The sequence below is a fragment of the Euphorbia lathyris genome, chromosome 2 (genome assembly GCF_963576675.1).
Source record: "Euphorbia lathyris chromosome 2, ddEupLath1.1, whole genome shotgun sequence".
NCBI classification, from domain to species: Eukaryota; Viridiplantae; Streptophyta; class Magnoliopsida; order Malpighiales; family Euphorbiaceae; genus Euphorbia; species Euphorbia lathyris.
In genome coordinates this window covers 561,970-584,949 of record NC_088911.1, presented here as the reverse complement: position 1 = coordinate 584,949, position 22,980 = coordinate 561,970, and the positions used below count along the sequence as shown (strand labels likewise).

The window sequence follows — 22,980 nt, the reverse complement described above, 5'->3', positions numbered from 1 at the left end:
TATTTCTTAGGAACAAAACCTTTAACACTTTTGTCACAAAATCTAATCTTTACCAATTACCATAGATGAACATAATGAATACTTAAACATCTTGTTTAATTCATGAATTTTATTAACCAATGCATTTGTCATTTTTAATACCAAATCCACTGGAAGGAAATTTCTGATATTTATTGCATGGCTTTCCCTTAATGATTTGCTTATTGCTTATACTGAAATGATTCTTGACTATTGCTTATTGTTTATTGTAAGGATGTCTAAGTTTTCTAGACGTCTAGAGGGCCTCTATGAGCATTTTAAGAAATTTAACAAATTTAACCAATATCACAAGATCACAATTGAGAGCAATAGAAAACTTATTGAGGATGCAAAACCCAATAGCGGTTCGAGTTTGCTGATGGACACTATACAGTAGTGGCCTACATTCAGCGGTGTGCCCTTGTCTTGTGATGTGAATGGTTACCAGGTAAGAACGCCACTAAGCCCCAGTTGTTATATGAGTATCATATTGAAGAACATCACTGATTTAGTAATAAAACATTTACAAGACAAGTTGCTCCAGGGAGAAGTATGGTTGCACAAGGCGTCATGCACGCGCCAATACAGAGATTACATAATTAAAAACGAGGTTGTGTTGCATGCTGGAGATACCATCAATGAGTTTGGCTAGGATAACAAGCATGCTGACATCAATGTCCTCATTTCCAAGGTATATCTAAATTACATATCCTAATCAACCCCTTACTTAGTTGCTTATGATTAGTTTGAAGTATGTGCTGCATAATTAGATCTTAATTGATTGTATCATATAATAATATGATGTTGCTTATCAAACCAATTTGTCTTTGTCCTGTTGTGGATGTTCCTCTTTCCTGATGTCTTGTGGTATTTTGTATGTCATGTGGTGGCTTTTTTTAGTCAATAAATTTTATAAAGTGAGAAACCTAGGTCTGTCATATGGTGAGGAGTAAGTGGATAAGTGGGGCAGGTCTGAAATAATGTTGAACCCAGGCTCCCAAACGCGAGCGAGGGGCACGAGGCGAGAGCTTTTTGTATAAAGCCTCGTTTTTTTATTGATTAGAAATCAACCTACTCTGCCTAAAAAGCAGAGATATTCCTTATTCTTAATTTTGTTAATTTTATATAGCATTTGGTTTGGAGACAGTCTGAAGTGTTGTTTCTTTTAAAATTTTGCTTCAATATTTCTTGGTTTGAGGTGGATCAGTCTTTTTCTTAGGCAATTTAAGTTGGAAGATATTTACACTCTGAAAAGGTGCCTTTTGATCACGTAACATCTTGTGATATGTTGTGAAGGAAGATAATTCATGATGGAATATAAGTGAGGAAAGTGCTTGGAATTGCATAGCTATTTTGTAGCAATTGCATGAGGAAAGTGCTTTGAGTTGTTTTTGTAAATGGATCCATAAGAAGAAGCAAAGCCATTTTGGCACAGCAATGGTAAATGACAGGGAAGAGTTGGGAAGCAGAGTTGAAGTAGAGTTTTGCTAGCAATGTGTTTGAATACTTTCTTTACACTTTTTTCCCTTTTCAATAAACTTTCACTTTTGATCATGTACTAGTATCCACATTTAGATACATGATTTTACATTTACAAATTTCATTCTATAAGTTCTCATTGGTATCCTGCTTAGTTAATCTTAAGACTATATATAGAGGTGCATATAAATCCCAGATATGTTCTTTCATATGATATCCTAATGTTTTACTTCTGCTATATTACTTGCTGGTATCCCAATGTTTTATACTTCAGTCTACAATTGTGTAAAATTCGTTGGCATGTATATATTACATTCATGTGTCTAAATATATTAAAGAGCTTCCATACTGATATGCAGTCATTTGCTATCTTTCAAATCTGTTCCTTTGCGAATTAATGTGGCTATCATGCTTTTTGTCCATAACCTCTTTTGGACTTGATCTTTCACAATGACAAGAGTTACATGCTATTTTTTATGCGTCTAAACAAGCACTGAACTCTGGCAGTTGATCATGTTATGTTGCTACATTCATATCCTTTTTGTCCCTATCTGAGCAGATTTATAACTAGGAGGATCGCAATGGTTAAGTCCAATTTTTGCGATTAACATAATTATTTGTCATAGTACTATTGCTAGAATGGTAGTATGGGAAGCTTAGGACATGACATGGTCGAAGAAGTACATGTCAAGCAATTGTAATTTTGGTTCCTGTTTAAAATGGTGCCAATATTAAAGCATGGCAGGTATATATCTTGTTTGACCACAATTCAATCCAAGTCATCATCTTCCTCATTTTTTTTTAATGGTTGTGCACGAGTAAGTGTGAAGACTGAAGAGTGTACTTGATGGTTTTTAATGGTGCAGGGTGCTTGTGTGCAAAATGTATTGGATTCTCTCATTCCTGCTCTTTTGGCTGACAAGAATCGCAAATTCATTTATGTCAGAGCAGGTATTATCTTTCTCTTTTGTTATATTTCTGAATTTTTGGTAACTTTACTTCATTCCCGATAAAATGGTGGAGAAAGAACCAACTATTTTCAACGATTAAGAAATTGAAATGTTATATGATATTGTTTGAGCTGCTTTTTTGCTGGTCTTTCGGACCCCAGAAGTTCTAAGTCTAGTTCTACTTGGCCTGGCCACCGACTCGAGAATTGTTCCTTTTTAGTAACATGGGACTATGGAGTTTAGAATATTGGTTGAATAAGCAGTTGCAATTTGAAATTCAGAGAAAGTTATACAAATCAAATTGGGCTGATGATCATTGAGTTATTGCTGCATTTTAGCGTTTAGCCCTGTAATACGATTGACAAGATCTAAACAATTGGAATGATTAGGTTCTAAGATATTTCTGCTTTCTGTACCTTGGGAAGGCCCTCAAACAATGAAAATTCACAATTATGCAGCCAGCACTCTATTGAAGTTCCATTTATTTCTTCTATGGCACAGACTGTCAAACTTCATCTTATAAGCATTTCTGACATAGATTGTTAATTGGCCACTCTCTTTCTATGGTGTTACATGTAATGTTCATCCCTTAAAATCTTGTACTATGTCTTTATGGGTATAGTTTTTGCTTGATTATGTAGGCATTTTTCCAAAGTGAAATAAGATCATTTGAACTAAGCCAGTCAGCAGTTACTGATACTAATATTAGTTGTATGCTCTGATGGTGTGGGAAAATTTGAAAGGCACATCTCTACCTATCATTGAATCCTTGTTTGCATTTCTAAGTCAAGCATAGCTGTGGTGGGTCCTTGGGAATCACCACTTTGGACTAATGGAAAATTTGTTTATCCATATGATGAACATCTTTTCCATATGGATTGCTTTCTTGCAGTAGAGATATCTTGGGTTCTCTTTCTTTTGAATTTTACAATCTAATTTAGTCATTGATTTGCATCCTTTATGAGTTACGAGTTTATAATTTACATTCCTATAGCATCCCATTCATCTGTTGAATACTATTAATTCCAAATGGGGTGGCTTAAAAGTACTTTCAAGGATGGACGTGTCAATGCTCTCTATTCTACCCCATCCATGTATACCGATGCAAAGCATGCCACAAATGAGTCCTGGCCATCAAAGACTGATGACTTCTTCCCGTGAGTTGAATGCCTGTTGTCAATTATCATCTGTTTGCAATTGTTTCCTCGCCTTGAGTCACTCTAAAATTTGAGGTATATGTATTTCAGTTATGCAGATCGAGCAAATGCTATTGGACAGGATACTTTTCAAGTAGACCAGCCTTGAAACGCTATATCAGGATGATGGGCGGCTACTATTTGGTATCATTAGATTGATTAAGTTTTTACGATTACTTGATCATGGTTCAACAACAATTTTCATGCTATGATCTTATATACTTATTGACACCAGACTGCAAGGCAACTAGAATTTTTTAAAGGAAGAAGTAATACAAGGCCAAACACAGACTCATCGGCAGATGCAATGGCAATTGCTCAGCATCATGATGCTGTCACTGGTACAGAAAAGCAACATGTGGCTAATGATTATGCAAAACGGCTGTCTATAGGCTATACAGAGGTATATATCTTGTTTGACCACAATTTATGTGGTTGACATTTGGTTAATGGCCTGCACATGATATATTTAACTCTAGTTACCCCTTTTAATATGGTTCGTAATAATTTACTGATTTGGTTCATAATAATTCACATGATTTGTTTCATTTTCTTAATTTCAGGGAGGAACATGGTATGTTAGAAAGGCGTCGGTTTGAGTATATTATACTCTCTAATACTTTCAATCCCATCAATATTTGCTCAATTTTACTGCCTTGGGGGAGGCTGCCAGAATGAGGTATATATATATATGGTAAAATCATATAAATACACATATATGTGTTATCGTGGCAAGTTGTGAATCCTACGTTTATTTGAGCAAATATAAGCTTCATGAAATATACATATTCACCATATTACCACTAACTAATGTTGTTTTTTTTCCTATATGTATTTTGCTTTTAATTAAATGCTCTGTTTTCTATTAGATTGTTTTGGTCATGACATGAAAATATTGTACCCCTTGAACTAAGTGTTCCTCGAGAATAATACAGATATATATATATATGTTGTCCTCATTTTTAGACCACTCTATCTGAACTATTTGTTGCACATGAAATGTTATTATGTCTTGTAAGATTAAATCAATGTTACTGTTTTAATGTTTAATTGTCCGAGACCTGGTATTTACATGCAGAAATTTTGTAAATGAAACAGAATTTAGCAGAAGCATCAAACTAGTAGTTGCTGAGAGAATTACGGTGAGGTTAACGAGACTTCTGGATGAGATTAAGACATTAGGGTAGAATAATTTTAGCGTTTCTATCATAATCATCACATTTTTAGTTGCCGGTTAATATACTGTGTTTTGTGTCTTCTTATTGAATTGGAACACAACTTTGTTTATAATCTATAGTTGACATGTTTTCGAATACATAGTTCACAATTTATCTTGTAATATAACTTGTATTCTTAATATTAATCACTATGTTAATTATTTTTAAATCTTTGATATTTTTATTGTTAATGAGATGATTTCACTTGGAATTGGTTATCTATGTGTTCTTAATTAAAGGTTGATACTGTTTTAATTTGTTGGAGAGTTGAATATATGTAATTTAGAGCAGCTCCCTTCAATCCAAATTATAACATGTTTAATGAGTCAATTTTTAATGATTATGAATATTTTTATTAAGAGGCTTTTTAATCATTATAAATACTTTTAATGAATGTACTTTTAATCATTATAAATATTTTTAATGAGCGTATTTTCAATCATTATACATAGTTTTTAGTATGGGTAAATGTCCACTCATTATAAGTTAATAATGAGCGGAACTATTCCGCTCATTAATACTTTTAGTAAGAAGGGCTTCCTCAAAGGGAAAATTCCGCTCATTAAAAAGCTTTAATGAGTGGAATTAGACTTTTAGTGATGGTATCTCCCTTCATTAAATCCCCTTTTTCTTGTAGTGTTTGCTGCTGTGGTAATCCCGAAGGAACAGTAGTCCCTGTTCAGCTGCTAAACACGCAGAAAGCGGCTGGCGATCCCACAATTTATTATTCCGCTGACACCATATAGACCACATCACCATGCAAACTTTCTCTTTAACAACTCTTGAATTTTCGTTTTGGAGGAAGTGATCAAACCACTCTCTGAACGTATCCATGTGCGTTGAATTTAGTTCGACACCAACCGATGATCTTCATTCGGAACCAAAATCACAATCCAGGAATAAGTGGGTATTATCACTACAATAAAATAACAGTTTACTGACGACAATTTACCAACGACACATATGTCGTGGTTAGTACAAACAACATACCTACAATTTATATACAAAATCATTCAACCAACAGCGTAAACAAATATACCCACAAAATGCAAATGACTTACCAATGACATATATTACCAACGACTTTTGTCGTTGGAAATTTTAATAATTTTGTTTTCCCACTCTTTTTCTAAAATTCCCTATATTTTATTTTTCCCTTTAATTTTTTTATTTTTTTACTTTCACCCTTTACCTAAAATAGTATCCCCGCCTAGGGCTGTAAGCGAGCAGAGCCGCTCATGAGTAGCTCGGCATTCGGCTCGATAAAAGCTTGACTCGGCTCGGCTCGATTTGTAAACGAGCCGTTCGTGAGCACGATTTTCAAGCTCGGTTTGTAAACGAGCAGAGTTTTAGCAGACCAAAACTCGGTTCGAAAGCTCGCGAGCAAACTCGATTAGAGGTTCGTGAACGAGCTCGTGATGAAGCTCGATAAAAGCTCGTGAATAATACAAATTATATTTACATAAAATATAATTTACATATAAATAAAAATGATAATTTAAATTTAATAAAAAATGATAATGTTAAACCCATCATCATCTCATTAGAAACAATTAAATAAAAAGAGCACCATAAAGGCCCACAAATGATAATTAGAGGGATAGGGTTTTAATTTTATTCTTTCTTCATCTCCTCTCCTCCTCCACGCCGCCTGAGTCTTCTTTCTCTTTTCTTCCTCTTCTCTTCCTCATCTCCTCTCCTCCTCCACGGCCGCCTACCTCTTCTTTCATCATCTCCTCTACGCCGTCGCCGCCTTCCTCTTCTTTCATCATCTCCTCCATTTTCGGTGAGTTATTTCTGCTCTTGTTTGTGGTTTGCTTCATTTCTGCTTTTGTTTTCTGGTTTGCTTGATTTCTGCTTCCTTAGAATAGATGCTTCATTTCTGCTTTGTTTTATGGTTAGGATGATTTCTGCTTCGTTAGGATAGATGCTTATTTTGTGATGGGTAAAATGAGTTTGTTGGATGATTTATCCATCTCTTTTCCTGATATCAATTTTTCTTTAACTATTTCAATGAACAAAAAAAACCCCAAAATAATTGATTTGTAAAGAACTAAAGTCACTCATTCGGCTTGCAATAAGCAAGACATAAACCACTAATTTCATCATTTACCTACTGTTTGATTATAGAAGTGATGGTATTAAAGATAGCAAGCATGAAGATTCATCTCCTTCACTGCCAACTAGGATTCAATGTTTGGGTATGGGATTGCCTGATTTGAAAAGCAAGAAGAAGGGAAAGCAAAAGGTATCAAATGGGTCTCATGCCGCTGAAGCACTTGATAAGCTTAGAGAACAGACTAGGGAGGCTGTTAAGGGACTGGAGTCTGTCACTGGTCCAAAACCAGATGATTTGAATAAGGATGCAATGATGGAGGATTGGGTTAAGCAGTTTGAGGAGCTTGCTGGTTCTCAGGTAAATTTGCTTTCAATTTCTTTCATTTTTTCTTAATTCTACTTCTTTCTTTGATTGAACTGATTCTGGATTGTTTTACTGACTGTCTGTGGCTTTCTAGTAGTAATGACAATTAAGATGTTTTTTGAAGTAGTGTAGAACTTGCATTCAGGTGTCGTTTTCTATTTTGTAGTGTAAATTGGGACTTTCTGGTTTCTAATTTGTTTTATAAATAGGACGGACGTGTCAGAGCTTAAGTTGGGTGCATTTGTTCTATTTTGGTTCATGAGGTTTGTGATGAATGCAAGTATACGAGTTATGCCATACGCTTTTTGCACCTATATGGCATGTTTGGAAAGCCCTGTGGTTGAAGTAATAGGATTGAGTATGCTTCTTTTGTTGTTCAATTTTGCATTTTCTTTTACAGTTTCTTCCTAAAGATGTGATTGACTTTTCGTGGTTTGGAATACAAGCACATTGTGAATTCCGGTTTATTTATTTTTCTGTATTGTTTTACTTGAGTTTTGTACTCAATTATATGCCTGGATTAAAAGCCTCTCTAGTAAATCATTTGTCATGAGCTTGTTGTGGTACTAGTGATATAGTCGCTGCATATTTTCGTGTTTGTTGAGAAGGGTTGTACATTAAGGAAGCATAACTTTTTAATTGAGTTATATTAAAGACCTAAACGATTCATGTTGCTACTTCGGCATGAGATTCACCGGCATCATTATCTCTATGAGCTTTTACTGCATGGTGGAGTCACAAAAGTGCTCCTTTGATGAAAGTCACCATACCTAGTTGTTAAGTAAATCAACCTTGTTATTTCGAATAACTGACTTCAGTGCTAGAAATGCATATACAACTTTTATTTTCACTCTGCAATCTTTGAGAATCAAATGGATCCTCGCTGACCTCTAGTACTCTGCAGTTGATTCCCAAGCTTATTAGGTGCGTTGATAATGGTTTTGGGCTTGGGACCACATAGTGTGGGTTTGATATTACTTATTAGAAGCGGTTAATTTCGTAAAAAAGAAAGCTTACTTTATTACAATTTCCAAAATCTCCGTGTCTGTATCCTTCCAAGCATAACTATGCTATTTGATGCTGAAGTTTGGTCTCAGTCATGGTATCAATCTTATACTACATATTACTACAAAATTTTATTATTACTGTTCTCAACACTAACTTCGCTCCAGCCTCCACATATTTATATCTATACCTTTCTCTTCAATGTAAAAAGAGGCAATGGTCCCTTTATGTACTCGAGTTCCATTACTGGCATTGTCTTTATGACATTTAGAATTAATTGTTGTGTACAAATGCTGGTGGAGGAAATTTCGTTTTAATGTTAAGGCTTAACTGCTCTTTTTATTTTAGATATTTTGTACGAGTAACAAATCTATACAATTATAGAGTTGAATTTAGCGAGTTCAGCAATTCAGCTGCAACTGGTCCAGGTTTCTATTGCATGTTTTATTATAAAATGTTTGTGATACCTACTAGCAGTATACCAATTAGACATAAATCATTTTTTACACTTCCTAACAAAACTCAGCCTCTTCAGTTCCATTCCCCAAATATAAAAAAAATGAAAAAGTTGTGATATTTCAATCTGATTGATGAGTACCTTTATATGTTGATGCGCTGCTTATCATGAATATTCATTGTATTAAGTTTTGTAGCCTTTTCACTGCTTTTCATTTATTTAATTTTTGCATTCACCATATATGGGAATTTGAATATCTTAAAGGTCTTGTTTCCTCTTCAAATAGGACATGGAATCCATCGTAGGGACCATGTTGCAACAACTTTTGTCTAAGAAGATTCTTCATGAACCGATGAGGGAAATTGGAGAAAGATATCCAAAGTGGTTGGAGGAACACAAAGATACATTAACCAAAGAAGAATACGACCGCTACTTCCACCAATATGAATTGATAAACACCCTTAATGAAGTTTATGAGAAGGAGCCAAATAACTTCACTAAGATTGTTGATCTCATGTAGAAAATGCAAGAATGTGGACAACCACCAAATGACATCGTCCAAGAACTTGCTCCAGATATTGATTTTGCTAATCTTGGCCAATTGTAAGTTCTTACTTTTGTTTCTTGGCGTTTGTGGATATATAAATTGCACATATATACATATAGACATCATCTCTGAGCCTTAAAATGGCAATTTGTACTCAAATGGCTGGTTTTTTTTGGACAGATCGCCGGAGATGTTAGAGTCGCAGGCAAATTGTTGCATAATGTGAGGCAATGGTTCCATCTTTTTAATGCTCCTCCATTTCTATTTGTCTCAGGTATTTTCTGTGGTGAATTTGTAAAAAGACAATATACATTGTTGGCTTATTTTGTTTTCCCTACCCCTATTAGCTAATAATAGAAGAAGAAAATGATCATTGTTTAGGGCATCCATTCATATTCAATTTGTGTACATGATCTAGGTTCTCTTTGAACAAGTGTTATTTCTTACAGTTAATTTATATTAGCATTCCCAGATAATAAGAGCAAATTGCAAAAACTTACAAGCAAGTGTTATTTTTCTGGTAATCTATCATTTGACTTTGACCTTGGTATTATTACTACATGCATTGAGCAAGATTATTGTATGTAAATATAGTCATATTTCCTTGTTGTGTTGTTATCGTTCTATTTGGATTCCTATTCTGAAATAGCAAAGTTGCTTTGTCATTTAACAAGTTTTAGATAGTCGTGGACACTTGCTGGTAGCATTGGGGTATGGATTATGGCCTTCTATGGTTCTTATCTCTGAAATTGTCCAGACTTTTATTTTAGCTGACTTCTGTTATTATTACATTAAGAGGTACTTATTATTTGAACCTCTTTCTTTTACCCAAGTACAAGATATACACTAGTGGAAAAAGGGCCATTTGCATCGGCCGTTTAGGGCCTTTTGCATGGGCCGCAGCGCGATGCAAAAGCCCTCGACGCAAATGCAATTGCATCGGCCGCTGGCCGATGCAAATGAGGTGGTCATTTGCATCGGCCCCTTAAAGAGGCTGATGCAAATGGCCACCTCTATTGCATCGGCCCTTTGTAAGGGGCCGATGCAAATGATATGTCAACCACGTTAAATGACACAATCATTTGCATCGGCCCCTTACAACGGCCGATGCAAATGATTCTTTATTTGCATCGGTCTTTTCAAGGGCCGATGCAAATGATATAGCATTTGCATCGGCCATATTTAAGGGCCGATGCAAATGACTGTATTATTTGCATCAGCCATATTTAAGGGCCGATGCAAATAATGAATTTATTTGCACAAATAAATTTATTTATTTTTCCAGAATTTAATTTTAATATCCTGCATTCAGATTTGTTCAATTTGAAGAAAAAATATACTAAATCAATATATTGCATACAAATTAGATTTGTTCAATTTGAAGAAAAAATATACTAAATCAATATATTGCATACAAATTAACAGTTTGATAAGAACAAAAAGGTTACCATTTGTTTCCAAGTTTTTGGTACAAAAAAAACAAAAACACTTCATTCTAGTGTAGCAAAATCCTACGAATTTACAAAAAGGAAAATGACTTCATTCTAACTTTAACGTGAAACAAAAACACGAAATGCACAATCAACCCTTCAAATTGCAGCAAAATCCTACGACCTGTGATGTGATATTGGTTATGAAAAAGAGATAATAACCAAATCAACAAGTTTTCCCGATCTATCTTAAGGAATTAATAGAATCAAATAACAAACATAAATTGGTGATAACAAACCAATCCCAAAGAATTAAAGACAATGAAAGGAGATCTGACCTTACACCTTCGAATAATTAAATTGGAACCTGAGTGTTTGGCGATTCACAAGTACCTTACCAAAATACTTGTTCACGATCAAGATAATATTGCAAGAATGATGACCCGGTCTCTCAAGCTCACAATAAAGAATTCAATCCCGGATTGAAAATAATTCCCAAAGGAAAAGAAGAACTTTTGTTCATAAAAATATTGATTTCTGATTGATAAAAATAATGAAGAATACAAGCCTTTATATAGGCTACAAAATAAACCTAAACCTAAACTAAAAAGGAAGTTGAATCCTAGTGCACCAAGGTAAAAGAAATCCTAATTAGACAAGGAAAAACATTAAATTCGTTTTTGTCCTTTAGAGCCCAATTTCAGCCCACTAATTAACATTATTTGGGCCTTTTAATTAGCTAGAAATAAGCCCAATCAAACCTATAAGGTTATAGCATTAATTTTAATGAGTCCCAATGGGTTTTGCACATGCCAAACACATGCAAGTCCAAAGCTTCTCTTAAAATATGATCAACCTTTTTACATATCACTATTATGGGCTTGGGCTTGGATACAACACAAAAACACACCATCTTTAATGACTTCGCTAGAATTCATTCCTTGTTTAAAGAAGCTCAAGATGAGTCCATTAAGCATTTGTTGGTCTTTCTTTGCACGATTCTTCGTCATAGGTCCAATTGACAGCTCCAATGGATCCCTCATGCTTCTACTAGGCTCCTTAACTCCAAGCTCCTTTGTTCCATGCTCTTGTGCTTTTGATATCACATCATTCCCTCTCTCTTGAAAAGGATTTGTCCTCAAATCTTCATCTCCTACGTCAAACAAAGATAAATCAGCCACATTAAAAGTTGCATGCACACTATACTCACCTGGCAAGTCGAGCTTGTAGGCATTATCTCCAATTCGTGCGACTACTTGAAATGGACCATCGCCTCTAGGATGTAGCTTTGATTTTCTCTGAGCGGGGAACCTTTCCTTGCGCATATGCAACCACACCCAATCACCGGGTTCAAATAGAACACATTGTCGACCCTTGTTAGCTTGCTTTGCATAATGCTCATTCTTCTTCTCCAGTTGTTGTTTCACTTGTTCATGTAACTTAAGCACCATTTCTGCCTTTTTCTTTCCATCTAAACTTTTCCTTTCATCAACAGGCAAAGGGATCAAGTCTAATGGTGTCAAAGGATTAAAACCATAAACAATTTCAAATGGTGAGAAGTTAGTAGATGAATGTATAGCCCTATTATAAGCGAACTCAATAAATGGTAGGCATTCTTCCCATGACTTAAGATTCTTTTGAATAACTGCCCTAAGAAGTTGTCCTAAAGTTCTATTTACTACTTCGGTTTGACCATCAGTTTGAGGGTGACAAGAAGTAGAAAACAACAGTTTAATCCCCAATTTATTCCACAAAGTCTTCCAAAAATAGCTTAAAAACTTAGGATCTCTATCACTAACTATACTCTTTGGCATCCCATGCAGACGAACAACCTCTCTAAAGAACAAGTTAGCAATATTAATAGCATCATCAGTTTTATGGCATGGTATGAAATGTGCCATCTTAGAAAAGCGATCTACAACCACAAATATGGAATCATTACCTCTCTTAGACCTAGGTAAAGCCATCACAAAATCCATGGATATAGCAGTCCAAGGTTCATTCGGCACAGGTAATGGAGTGTATAAACCATGAGGCATAACTCTAGACTTAGCTTTCTTACAATTAATACAACTAGCACATATTCTTTCCACATCACGTTTCATATGAGGCCAAAAGAAATGTTCAGAAATCATGTCCAAAGTCTTAGCAACCCCAAAATGCCCCATCAAGCCTCCACCGTGGGCTTCCCTCACAAGAAATTCTCTATGTGAACATTTAGGCATGCATAATCGATTATCTCTAAATAAGTAGCCCTCATGTCTATAAAATTTTCCAAAAGCAGTAAGTTCACAAGCTTTATAAATAGATGCAAAGTCTAGATCATCAACATATAATTCTTTGATATACTCAAATCCTAAACACTTAGCATGCATCACATTCAATAAGCTAACTCTCCTACTTAATGCATCAGCAACTACGTTTTCCTTCCCTTGCTTATACTTAATCACATAAGGAAACGTCTCTATAAATTCCACCCACTTGGCATGTCTTCGGTTCAATTTTTGTTGACCCTTAAGATGTTTCAAGGATTCATGATCGGTGTGGATCACAAACTCTTTAGGCCATAAATAATGTTGCCACATTTGCAAAGCCCTAACTAATGCATAGAGTTCTTTATCATAAGTGGGATAGTTTAAGGTTGCACCACTAAGTTTTTCACTAAAGAAGGCTATAGGTCGACCCTCTTGCATTAAAACAGCACCAATCCCTACTCCCGACGCATCACACTCAATTTCAAACGATTTATCAAAGTTTGGAAGTGCTAAAACGGGGGCAGAAGTTAGTCTTGCCTTAAGCATCTCAAAAGCATCCTCTTGTGCTTTGCCCCACTTAAAGCCAACATTCTTTTTTATTACCTCGGTTAGTGGTGCGGCAATGGTACTGAAGTTCTTCACAAACCTCCTATAGAAACTCGCCAAGCCATGAAAGCTCCTCACCTCGGTAACTGAATTTGGCGTTGGCCACTCTTGAATGGCTTTCACCTTTTCAATATCAACAGAAACTCCTTGTGCTGAAACAATAAAACCCAAAAACACAACTTTCTCCATGCAAAATGAGCACTTAGAAAGGTTAGCGTATAATTTCTGTTCTCTCAAAACATCTAATACAACCTTAACATGTTCTATGTGTTCTGCCTCAGATTTAGAATAGATAAGAATGTCATCAAAATAAACAACAACAAATTTACCTATAAACTCTCTCAAAACATGATTCATTAATCTCATGAAAGTACTAGGTGCATTTGTTAAACCGAAAGGCATAACTAACCACTCATATAAACCATGCTTAGTCTTAAAAGCCGTTTTCCATTCATCTCCTAATGACATGCGAATCTGATGGTACCCACTCTTAAGATCTATTTTAGTGAAAATAACAGCCCCATTTAATTCATCCAACATATCATCTAACCTAGGGATAGGATGACGATACTTTACCGTGATTTTATTGACGGCTCTACAATCGATGCACATCCGCCAAGTTCCATCTTTCTTTGGTACTAGGATGACTGGTACAGCACACGGACTCATAGATTCACGAATCAACCCTTTTGCCATTAGTTCCTCGACTTGCCTTTGTAGTTCTTTTGTCTCCTCAGGGTTACTTCTATAGGCTGGTCGATTTGGAATTTGTGCTCCGGGAACAAAGTCAATTTGATGCTCAATTCCTCGAATCGGGGGTAACTTATTAGGCATCTCTTCGGGGAATAAATCCTTGAATTCCTGCAAAAGAGGGGAAATACTAGAAGGAAGGTTAGACTGACTTACAGAAGATAAACAAAAACTCTTACAATAAAATAATAATAAATTTTTGTTTTCAAAATCAGCTTGCTTTACATCCCTCAATTTAGCATATAAAGATAGATTTTGGCTTTTGTTAATGCTCCTCTCTTTTTCTCTCCTCTCACCCTCATTTCTCGACCTCACTAATGCCTTTTCACTCACCTCTTCTCTCTTCACACCCTCACTGATTTTATCACTCTTATTTTCTCTCGCCTTAACCTTTTCCCTTCTCACAGATTGTTCTTGTAACATTCTTTGCATGTAGAGCTGATCTTCAAACACTTCAGCAGGTGATAAAGGTGGCAAAATATACTTCTTCCCATCCTCAGCAATAGTAAATTTATTTGTTCGACCATGATGTAGTGCTGATCGATCGAATTGCCAAGGCCTCCCCAATAACACATGACATGCTTGCATAGGTACTACATCACATAATACCTCATCAGAAAAAGAACCAATAGAAAAGTTCAGAAGCACCTGTTTAGTAACTTTGAGTTCGTTACTATCATTCAACCATTGTAACCGATAAGGATTGGGATGTGGAATTGTTGATATCCCTAATCGGCTTGCTAACACATTGCTTACCACGTTGCAACAACTTCCTCCATCAATAATTAGTAAGCATGTTTTTCCAAGTATGTTGCAATGAGCATGAAAGATGTGCTCCCGTTGCTCAATGTCACCACTCACTCCCATCTTCAATGTTCTACGAGTGACTAAGTTAACTCCATGTCCTCCTTTACTATCCACCTCTTCTATATCACTACAATCTTCTAAGGTGGGCATATCATCTGATTCATGTTCGGACTCACTTTCGGATATTAACTCACCATGCTTCATAACCATCGCCTTTTGATTCGAACACTCTCTTGCATAGTGCCCTCTCCCTTGGCACTTAAAACACACAATTTCACGAGTTCTTGTGGGTTTTTCAGTAGTTTTGTATTTTGGAGTAGTTCCACCAATTTGCAACTTCCCAAATGCTTTTGAATCAACCTGAGGCGTTTGGTCACTTTTAGAGCTAAATTCAGATTTAGTTTTGAAATTACCTCTTGGATCTGACTTCCATGGAGTGGAAGTAGTGCCTTTGAACTTTGATCTCCCTTTCTCAACCTCTTGAAGTTGTCTCTCAATTTTTATCGCTTTATGGAGCATCTCGTCCATGTGGAAATAAGTTTGTAGCTCAAGAGGGTTGCGAATCTCCCTCTTCATTCCCATGAGAAATCTAACCATGGTAGCTTCCTCATCTTCTTGTATATCAGCTCGGATTAGTGCCATCTCCAATTGTTTGTGATAATCTTCAACAGATTGGTTACCTTGAGACATGGATTGGAGTTCTTTCAACAACTCCTTATAATAGTGAGCCGGCACAAATCTCTTTTTCATGACCTTCTTCAATTCACCCCATGTTCTTATGGGTTCATCACCATCTCTTTTTCTTGTGCGCTTTAATTGGTCCCACCAAACAGCCGCATATTCAGTTAGTTCGGATACTACAAGTTTCACCTTCTTCTCCTCGGAATACTCATGTATGTCAAAGATTGTTTCAACCTTTCGTACCCAATCAAGATACGCCTCTGGGTCACTAGCTCCTCGAAAAGTAGGCATTTTAAGTTTGATAGCATTAAGATTACTATCTTTTCGATCGTTACCCCTTTTTCGGTATCCAAACTGCTCCTCCTCTTCAGACTCGGATAGTTCATCATCAAAATTCAATCTCCCGCGTCCTCCTTTCTTTTGGCTTGATTTCTTTTGGTTTGAAACCAAATCAGCCACAATAGCCCCTAACCTCTTCATCTCACCTACAATAGCTTGTTGCCATTCTTTAGAATCAACATCGTTAACGTTGTCCTTTTTAGGTTCGTTAGACATGACAAAATATATAAAGAATGAAAGAAAAGTGAAATCTAGTCTAAAGCAAGAAAAGAAGAAAAAGAAAGTAAAAGAAGTACCTCACAACCGGTTCAATCACTCTTTTATATTATCTTGATAGATCACAAGGATTATCTCGGGTAATATAAATGCCAATGAAGCAAAAGAATGACAAAATAAAGTAGAGCAGAAACAAGAAGCAAAGAAGACTAATATTGTAACGATAACCAAAGTTTAGCACACTAAGAATAGAATAAAAGACGATTTTCGAAGAAGAGACAAATGTTTGAAAGAAATTTTAAGAATGTGTGTTTAGCATGCAAATTCTAGAAAACTTGTAACTTTAGTACAAACAATGAGCCGATTTTTTTTTTTTTTTTCCTTTTTTTTTTCCTTTTTTTTTCCTCTTTTTTTTTCCTTTTTTTTCTTTTTTTTTTTCTTTTTTTTTTCCTTTTTTTTAAACTAGATTGGAATTGATTAACAAATTAAACTTGCACTAATGATTTAGCATGCAAAAAAAAATTGAAGAAATTCACACACATAAATGGGTTTGGCTAGTAAGAATAGAATCCAAAAATAATCAGTTCGCTACAACTAAGAACCTAAATAACTAGATGCAAAGATATGAGGAACTCGATCAATAATTAAAGACTCTAGATTGGGGTAATTTTTTTTTTTTTTTTTAATTTCGACAAACAAAACAAAAACAACAAATTCCTTAAGAGCCAAAGCTCTGATACCAATTGATGTGATATTGGTTATGAAAAAGAGATAATAACCAAATCAACAAGTTTTCCCGATCTATCTTAAGGAATTAATAGAATCAAATAACAAACATAAATTGGTGATAACAAACCAATCCCAAAGAATTAAAGACAATGAAAGGAGATCTGACCTTACACCTTCGAATAATTAAATTGGAACCTGAGTGTTTGGCGATTCACAAGTACCTTACCAAAATACTTGTTCACGATCAAGATAATATTGCAAGAATGATGACCCGGTCTCTCAAGCTCACAATAAAGAATTCAATCCCGGATTGAAAATAATTCCCAAAGGAAAAGAAGAACTTTTGTTCATAAAAATATTGATTTCTGATTGATAAAAATAATGAAGAATACAAGCCTTTATATAGGCTACAAAATAAACCTAAACCTAAACTAAAAAGGAAGTTGAATCCTAGTGCACCAAGGTAAAAGAAATCCTAATTAGACAAGGAAAAACATTAAATTCGTTTTTGTCCTTTAGAGCCCAATTTCAGCCCACTAATTAACATTATTTGGGCCTTTTAATTAGCTAGAAATAAGCCCAATCAAACCTATAAGGTTATAGCATTAATTTTAATGAGTCCCAATGGGTTTTGCACATGCCAAACACATGCAAGTCCAAAGCTTCTCTTAAAATATGATCAACCTTTTTACATATCACTATTATGGGCTTGGGCTTGGATACAACACAAAAACACACCATCTTTAATGACTTCGCTAGAATTCATTCCTTGTTTAAAGAAGCTCAAGATGAGTCCATTAAGCATTTGTTGGTCTTTCTTTGCACGATTCTTCGTCATAGGTCCAATTGACAGCTCCAATGGATCCCTCATGCTTCTACTAGGCTCCTTAACTCCAAGCTCCTTTGTTCCATGCTCTTGTGCTTTTGATATCACATCAACCTGTGTCAATCAAAAATCATGAAACAAAAACAATTAATATAAGCAGAGCCACTCCGAAATAAAACATAATAAATGGAAGCAACAATACATAATATCTCACCGAATCTTAAATTGGCGCATTGGTTATAAAATACGCCGCCCAAATATCTCTAACGATATTTATCTCATCATCGGAATAAGGTGTGCTTCTTTTAAGAACCTAACAAAAGCAAAAAGTGAAACGTAAATACTCAAGCTTGTTTAGTATACACACAATTAAAAGTATCTTGATAAATTAGAAATGACAACTAACATCAAAAAATGAAAATTGAAAAATGAACATGTGCAAATAGAAACAATATTGAAAATCATCCCGACTTCATTGATGAAATGAACATGCTGAGTTCATACCTCTCATCTCATAACTATAATCCCTCGACCATATAACACCCCACTAGCAAAAGACAAATGAAAATTGAAAAATGAACATGTGCAATAGAAACAACGTTGTAAAATCATCCTGAGTTTCATACCTAAGAGACATTATTATGATTGCCGATGGCAACACACTTTATTCAACAAAAGATTACACAGCTTAGTCACAAAATATTACACAATGAAAGTGTAGCATGCTGAAAAAGAAATCAAATAAAGCACTAAGCATTTCCACATTACTACTCGCCCACAATAATTTTGATGCTAGTAGCACGAAAAGTATATAAAGTTGGTAATTAGAGCATTTAGATTTTCATAAAGTTGCAATTGGGCAGAGCATTTACTTGGTGGAAATTCAGCATAACTTAACATTGGAATTTCAAATACCAAGAGAGTAAGAATAATATATTAAAAATATTGAACAGTACAATCTTGCTAAAAGCTGGTTAGTCTTTTTCTAATGAATAATCTATACATAAGCACCTCGTTCACTTGAGCAATAAAGATTAAAATGAAGCTATAGAGAAAACACAGACCCAAATCAAAAGCCAATGTCTAAGAAAACACAGAATACTGGTATAATAACAGTTATCATAGCTCTATCAGAATGAGTCCCAATCAAGCCCTCTATGGTCAAATTCCTCAACTTCCTATAGCAACTATCCCCAACTCCACACAGGTTGCAGATGTGGAGGAATTCCTCACTGACAGGGAACAATTGAGCACTTATCTCAAATCTTGCCTTGCCTCTCCTCTATCTTTCTTCTATTTTGGATTGACAATTGTGCAGAATCAGTGGTGACAGTCATGCATGTAATTGTTTCAAAATTTCCCCACCTTGCGACCACTCTTGAAGAAATTCAAGAATATATGCTTGGATAATTCACACATTGGTGAACACGGGTGCTACGGAAACTGAAGGACGCTCCCCTAAAAGATGAAATTCTACTCTTTTCTACACTTCTAAATTGTTGATACAATAGAAGAGAACAATATTAGGAAATGGTTCAACTAAGACTAGCATTTCTTAGGGAAAAAATTATACTCTTCTGCCAGTACCTAAAATTGATACAACATATTTTAAACAGTATATGCAATCTCAATCTGCCTTCATTCAAGCTCTAGGAAAGCTTAACGCCCATTCAGAGCCTGAAAATTCATGTATCATTAACAAGAAGTCCAGTAAACCATTGATGCACTTTGACAATTTGAGACACTTAAGGTAAACAACAATAGCTAGTTCCTTAAAGAATTTTAATGTTTCCGTTCTCGTTTCATTTGGTCCTCTCTCTTATCAGCTCATTCCTTTGGTAATGATAAAGATGAGTAAACCATATAATAACCGTTAATGCCACCATGACATCAATAATCCAAATCGTGTGCTATTATGGAACAACTTTCTGTGAATTTCTATGACAGCTACTAACAACAAATGTAATCTGGCATCAGACTCCATAGGATAATTATCCATTTCACGTAAGACCACCAATTGTACCATATCTCTCAAGCAAGCAGGCAAGGCTCAAAGAAGCAACTAAAATTACCTTGGTGAGTTTAATCAGGCATTTGACAACAAGATCAGAGAACTTCTGATTTCTGATGGCAAATGTCTAACTTGACGCGGGTGAAGGCCATCTCGAGGGATCCAGTGGACTTAAGAGATTAATCAGGACACCAAAGGATGAAGTTCGATCAGCATTATCCTGTATGTACAACCACTTATAAGGTAGGAAGTAAAACATATCTTAAACTTGATAAGAAAAGAAGCATGTCAGTTAAACCATCACCAAAATTTTAAGCATAAGCACATTCAATGCTTTCAATAGTTGGCTGTCGTCGCCCATATGAGGAACCCTTTCATCCAACAGCCAAAGTAGAAGCTCTGTTTTTAGACTGTCCAGAGTGCTCTCTTTAACAGCATGAGCAAATCTTTTATTTTGAAATGTCTGCAGCAAATTCAATCAAGCAAAACACTATGTTAGTTCTCCAAAAAGGAGTATTCAGTCTCTGCTTGTTATTCAGTCAAACCAAAACCACCATCCTAAGAAAATAGAGATGCATGCTCATTGCTTGGGCAACCTTACTTTCGCCAATGGTAGAAGGATCTTGTGATACTCATATATCTTCGATCGATGGATCAACTGACATGCGAGCAAGCCATCCAAATTTATTATCTTGCAATACAAAGGTGCCCTGTAAGAAAAACATAAGCGAGATTATGATCTCCATAATTATTTTTAGATCCAATTAAGAATTGAATGGCAAACTTACCTGATGATTCGTCTTCAAGTTGTCTATCTGCTTCTGGAAAAGCTCAGACCAAAAGTCTTTACATATGAACTTTATTGCCTCTAAATGGTCACTAAACCTTGGTCGCTCCATAGTATACCTGAGAAAGTAAATCTCTGTTAATCCATTCCTCAAACCTAAATTTTTTATTCTTTTCTAGACTTTCACAATAACCAAACAACACCTCAAAATTAGAATTTAGATTTAAAGATCCAATCTAAAGAAAATAGAATAAATATTACTAAAAACTGAACGGGACTATGAAATCAACAAGATCGGAAAAATTAGGGAAGTAAAGGATTTGAAAGATGTTTAAGATTGGCCGACCTGATAGCCAATAGCTTCGATACGACGGCCGGCGAGCTCAGGCTTGTTGGCGTCGAGGCGATTGCAGTATGAAGAAACCATCTCGGTGAGTAAGCCATCAATGCAGCTCTCTGAGGCCACGTCTAGCTATCAAACAAACATCACCATCCTCAATAACGAAACAAAAACAAAAACCAATACCAATAGATTAAAAGAAACGCAGTCAGATCACTGATACAGGAAAACAAAAACAAACAATTGAATCCCAAACATAACAAAAACGAATTGCAGCAAATCAAACCCCATACCTGATTCAAAAACACCACAAGAAAGACAAGTCAACCGAGCGTGGCCAGATTTAAGGAGGAAAAGGAATGGCGCAAAGAGAAAAAGAACTCTTTGACGAAGGAAACCCAATTGAGATATGGCGAAGAGAAAGATTTGGTTTCATAGAAGATAAGTATGAAACGGGTTACCGGAGATTAAAATGAATTAAAGAAACAGAGGTGTGGTGGAAGAGGAACAAACACCAACGAAGACAAAGCGTAAATGGGTCTAGGGTTATCCCTTTCTAGCGCCGTCAACGATTCCTGTTGACAAGAAGAAGACTCGACTGATGGGGAAAATGTAATGTTTCATTTGCATCGGCCTAGAAAAAGGCCGATGCAAATGATTACAGTATTGGCCGACGTAGATATGTAAGCGGTCTTTTGCATCGGTTCTTAATAAGGGGCCGATGCAAATAACATAAGCATTTGCATCGGCCACTTAAAGGCGACTGATGCAAACACATGAATGGGCTTTTGCATCGGTCTTTAGCAATGGCCGATGCAAATACCAAACGTATTTGCATCGGTCCATACTAAGGGGCCGATGCAAATACTGTATCTAATGACAATTGCATCGGCCCTTACAAATGTGTTATTTGCATCGCGTATCAAAAGGGGCCGATGCAAATACAGCGATGCAAATGAACGTTTTTCCACTAGTGATGCATGGAATGGCATCTTCATGATAAGATTGTCAAATTGATTATGATTTTCTTTTTGGTTTTGCAGTGTATTTGGAGGGCAACTTGTTCTTCGTCTTCCTTCAAGAGTGGTGTAGTTGCAGGTCCTCTTCAGCTGTGGTCGTTGAGCAATATCACGAGTGAATGGGAAAGGGGTGAAATGCTGCATGAATCAAGGAAAGTATTTTATAAGGGTCTTTATATGGTTATTGATCTAGGATTGTAATTTTGGAATATTTTTTCTTGTTAGCTTGATTGTCCCATCTTTTTGCTACATTAGGATTATGATTTTAGAATAGTTCATACCACTTTCAAAACTCTAGCCCTTAGAGCTCAAAAACTAGAACATTAAAGTAATTTTTGGATATATTGTGTGATTATTTTGGATATATTATCTTATTAGTTTGATGACTTGATTAGTATTTTTTATTATTTTGGTGTATGGGATATCATTTATTAGTTTTAAAATTATTTAAAAATTATATAAATTTGATGATTTATTATTGTCAATGACAATATTACAAACAACTTTCATATTATTGAATTTAGAAACCACATACAAACAATTTCCCAACAACACATGTTAGCAACGACATAGCAACACTTGAATTACGGACGACTTACAAATGATACATATATTTCTAAATTAGCGCCAAATATCATTTACCGACAGTTCACCGACGACAAAGTTGTCCCTATTTTTCGGGCCAAATTAATTGGCGCCAAATTCACGTGAAGATTACTGACGGTATGCTGACGACATATATATTAGCGACGACATACGTCGTGTCCAATAACGACACTAGTTAATTCTTATGGTTGGTCACTTACAACTTACCAATGACAATGTCGTCGCTAATGCAAACGACAATGATTTTGTCGTCGGTACCCATTTTCCCAACAAGCAATCTGACTACG

General features: G+C 35.6%; 1 protein-coding gene and 2 long non-coding RNA genes across 3 annotated transcripts; 1 reads left to right on the top strand and 2 right to left on the bottom strand.

The window, feature by feature from the left end:
* Window positions 1–201: 201 nt before the first annotated feature.
* Window positions 202–9,833, top strand: LOC136220318 (peroxisome biogenesis protein 19-2-like). Its single transcript, XM_066008128.1, has 6 exons — window positions 202–466; window positions 549–709; window positions 4,207–4,322; window positions 6,991–7,276; window positions 9,031–9,347; window positions 9,472–9,833. The coding sequence occupies exons 3-5, from the start codon at window positions 4,318–4,320 to the stop codon at window positions 9,262–9,264; spliced, it is 525 nt and encodes a 174-aa protein (XP_065864200.1). The 5' UTR covers window positions 202–466; window positions 549–709; window positions 4,207–4,317; the 3' UTR covers window positions 9,265–9,347; window positions 9,472–9,833.
* Window positions 9,834–10,782: 949 nt separating this feature from the next.
* On the bottom strand, window positions 10,783–20,525 carry LOC136220584 (uncharacterized). The gene is made up of 4 exons (XR_010684578.1): window positions 20,246–20,525; window positions 20,003–20,161; window positions 18,145–18,243; window positions 10,783–10,905 (listed from the first exon to the last, which is right to left on the bottom strand). It is a non-coding gene; the product is annotated as an uncharacterized lncRNA (long non-coding RNA).
* Window positions 20,526–20,546: 21 nt separating this feature from the next.
* Window positions 20,547–22,073, bottom strand: LOC136220585 (uncharacterized). Its single transcript, XR_010684579.1, has 3 exons — window positions 21,075–22,073; window positions 20,730–20,847; window positions 20,547–20,651 (listed from the first exon to the last, which is right to left on the bottom strand). It is a non-coding gene; the product is annotated as an uncharacterized lncRNA (long non-coding RNA).
* Between the last annotated feature and the right edge of the window lie 907 nt (window positions 22,074–22,980).

What these genes read in the sequence shown, in the direction of transcription:
- LOC136220318 (XM_066008128.1), top strand. An exon ending in AGGAGCTTGCTGGTTCTCAG is followed by an intron (nt 7,277 to 9,030) that starts GTAAATTTGCTT and finishes CTCTTCAAATAG; the next exon opens with GACATGGAATCCATCGTAGG.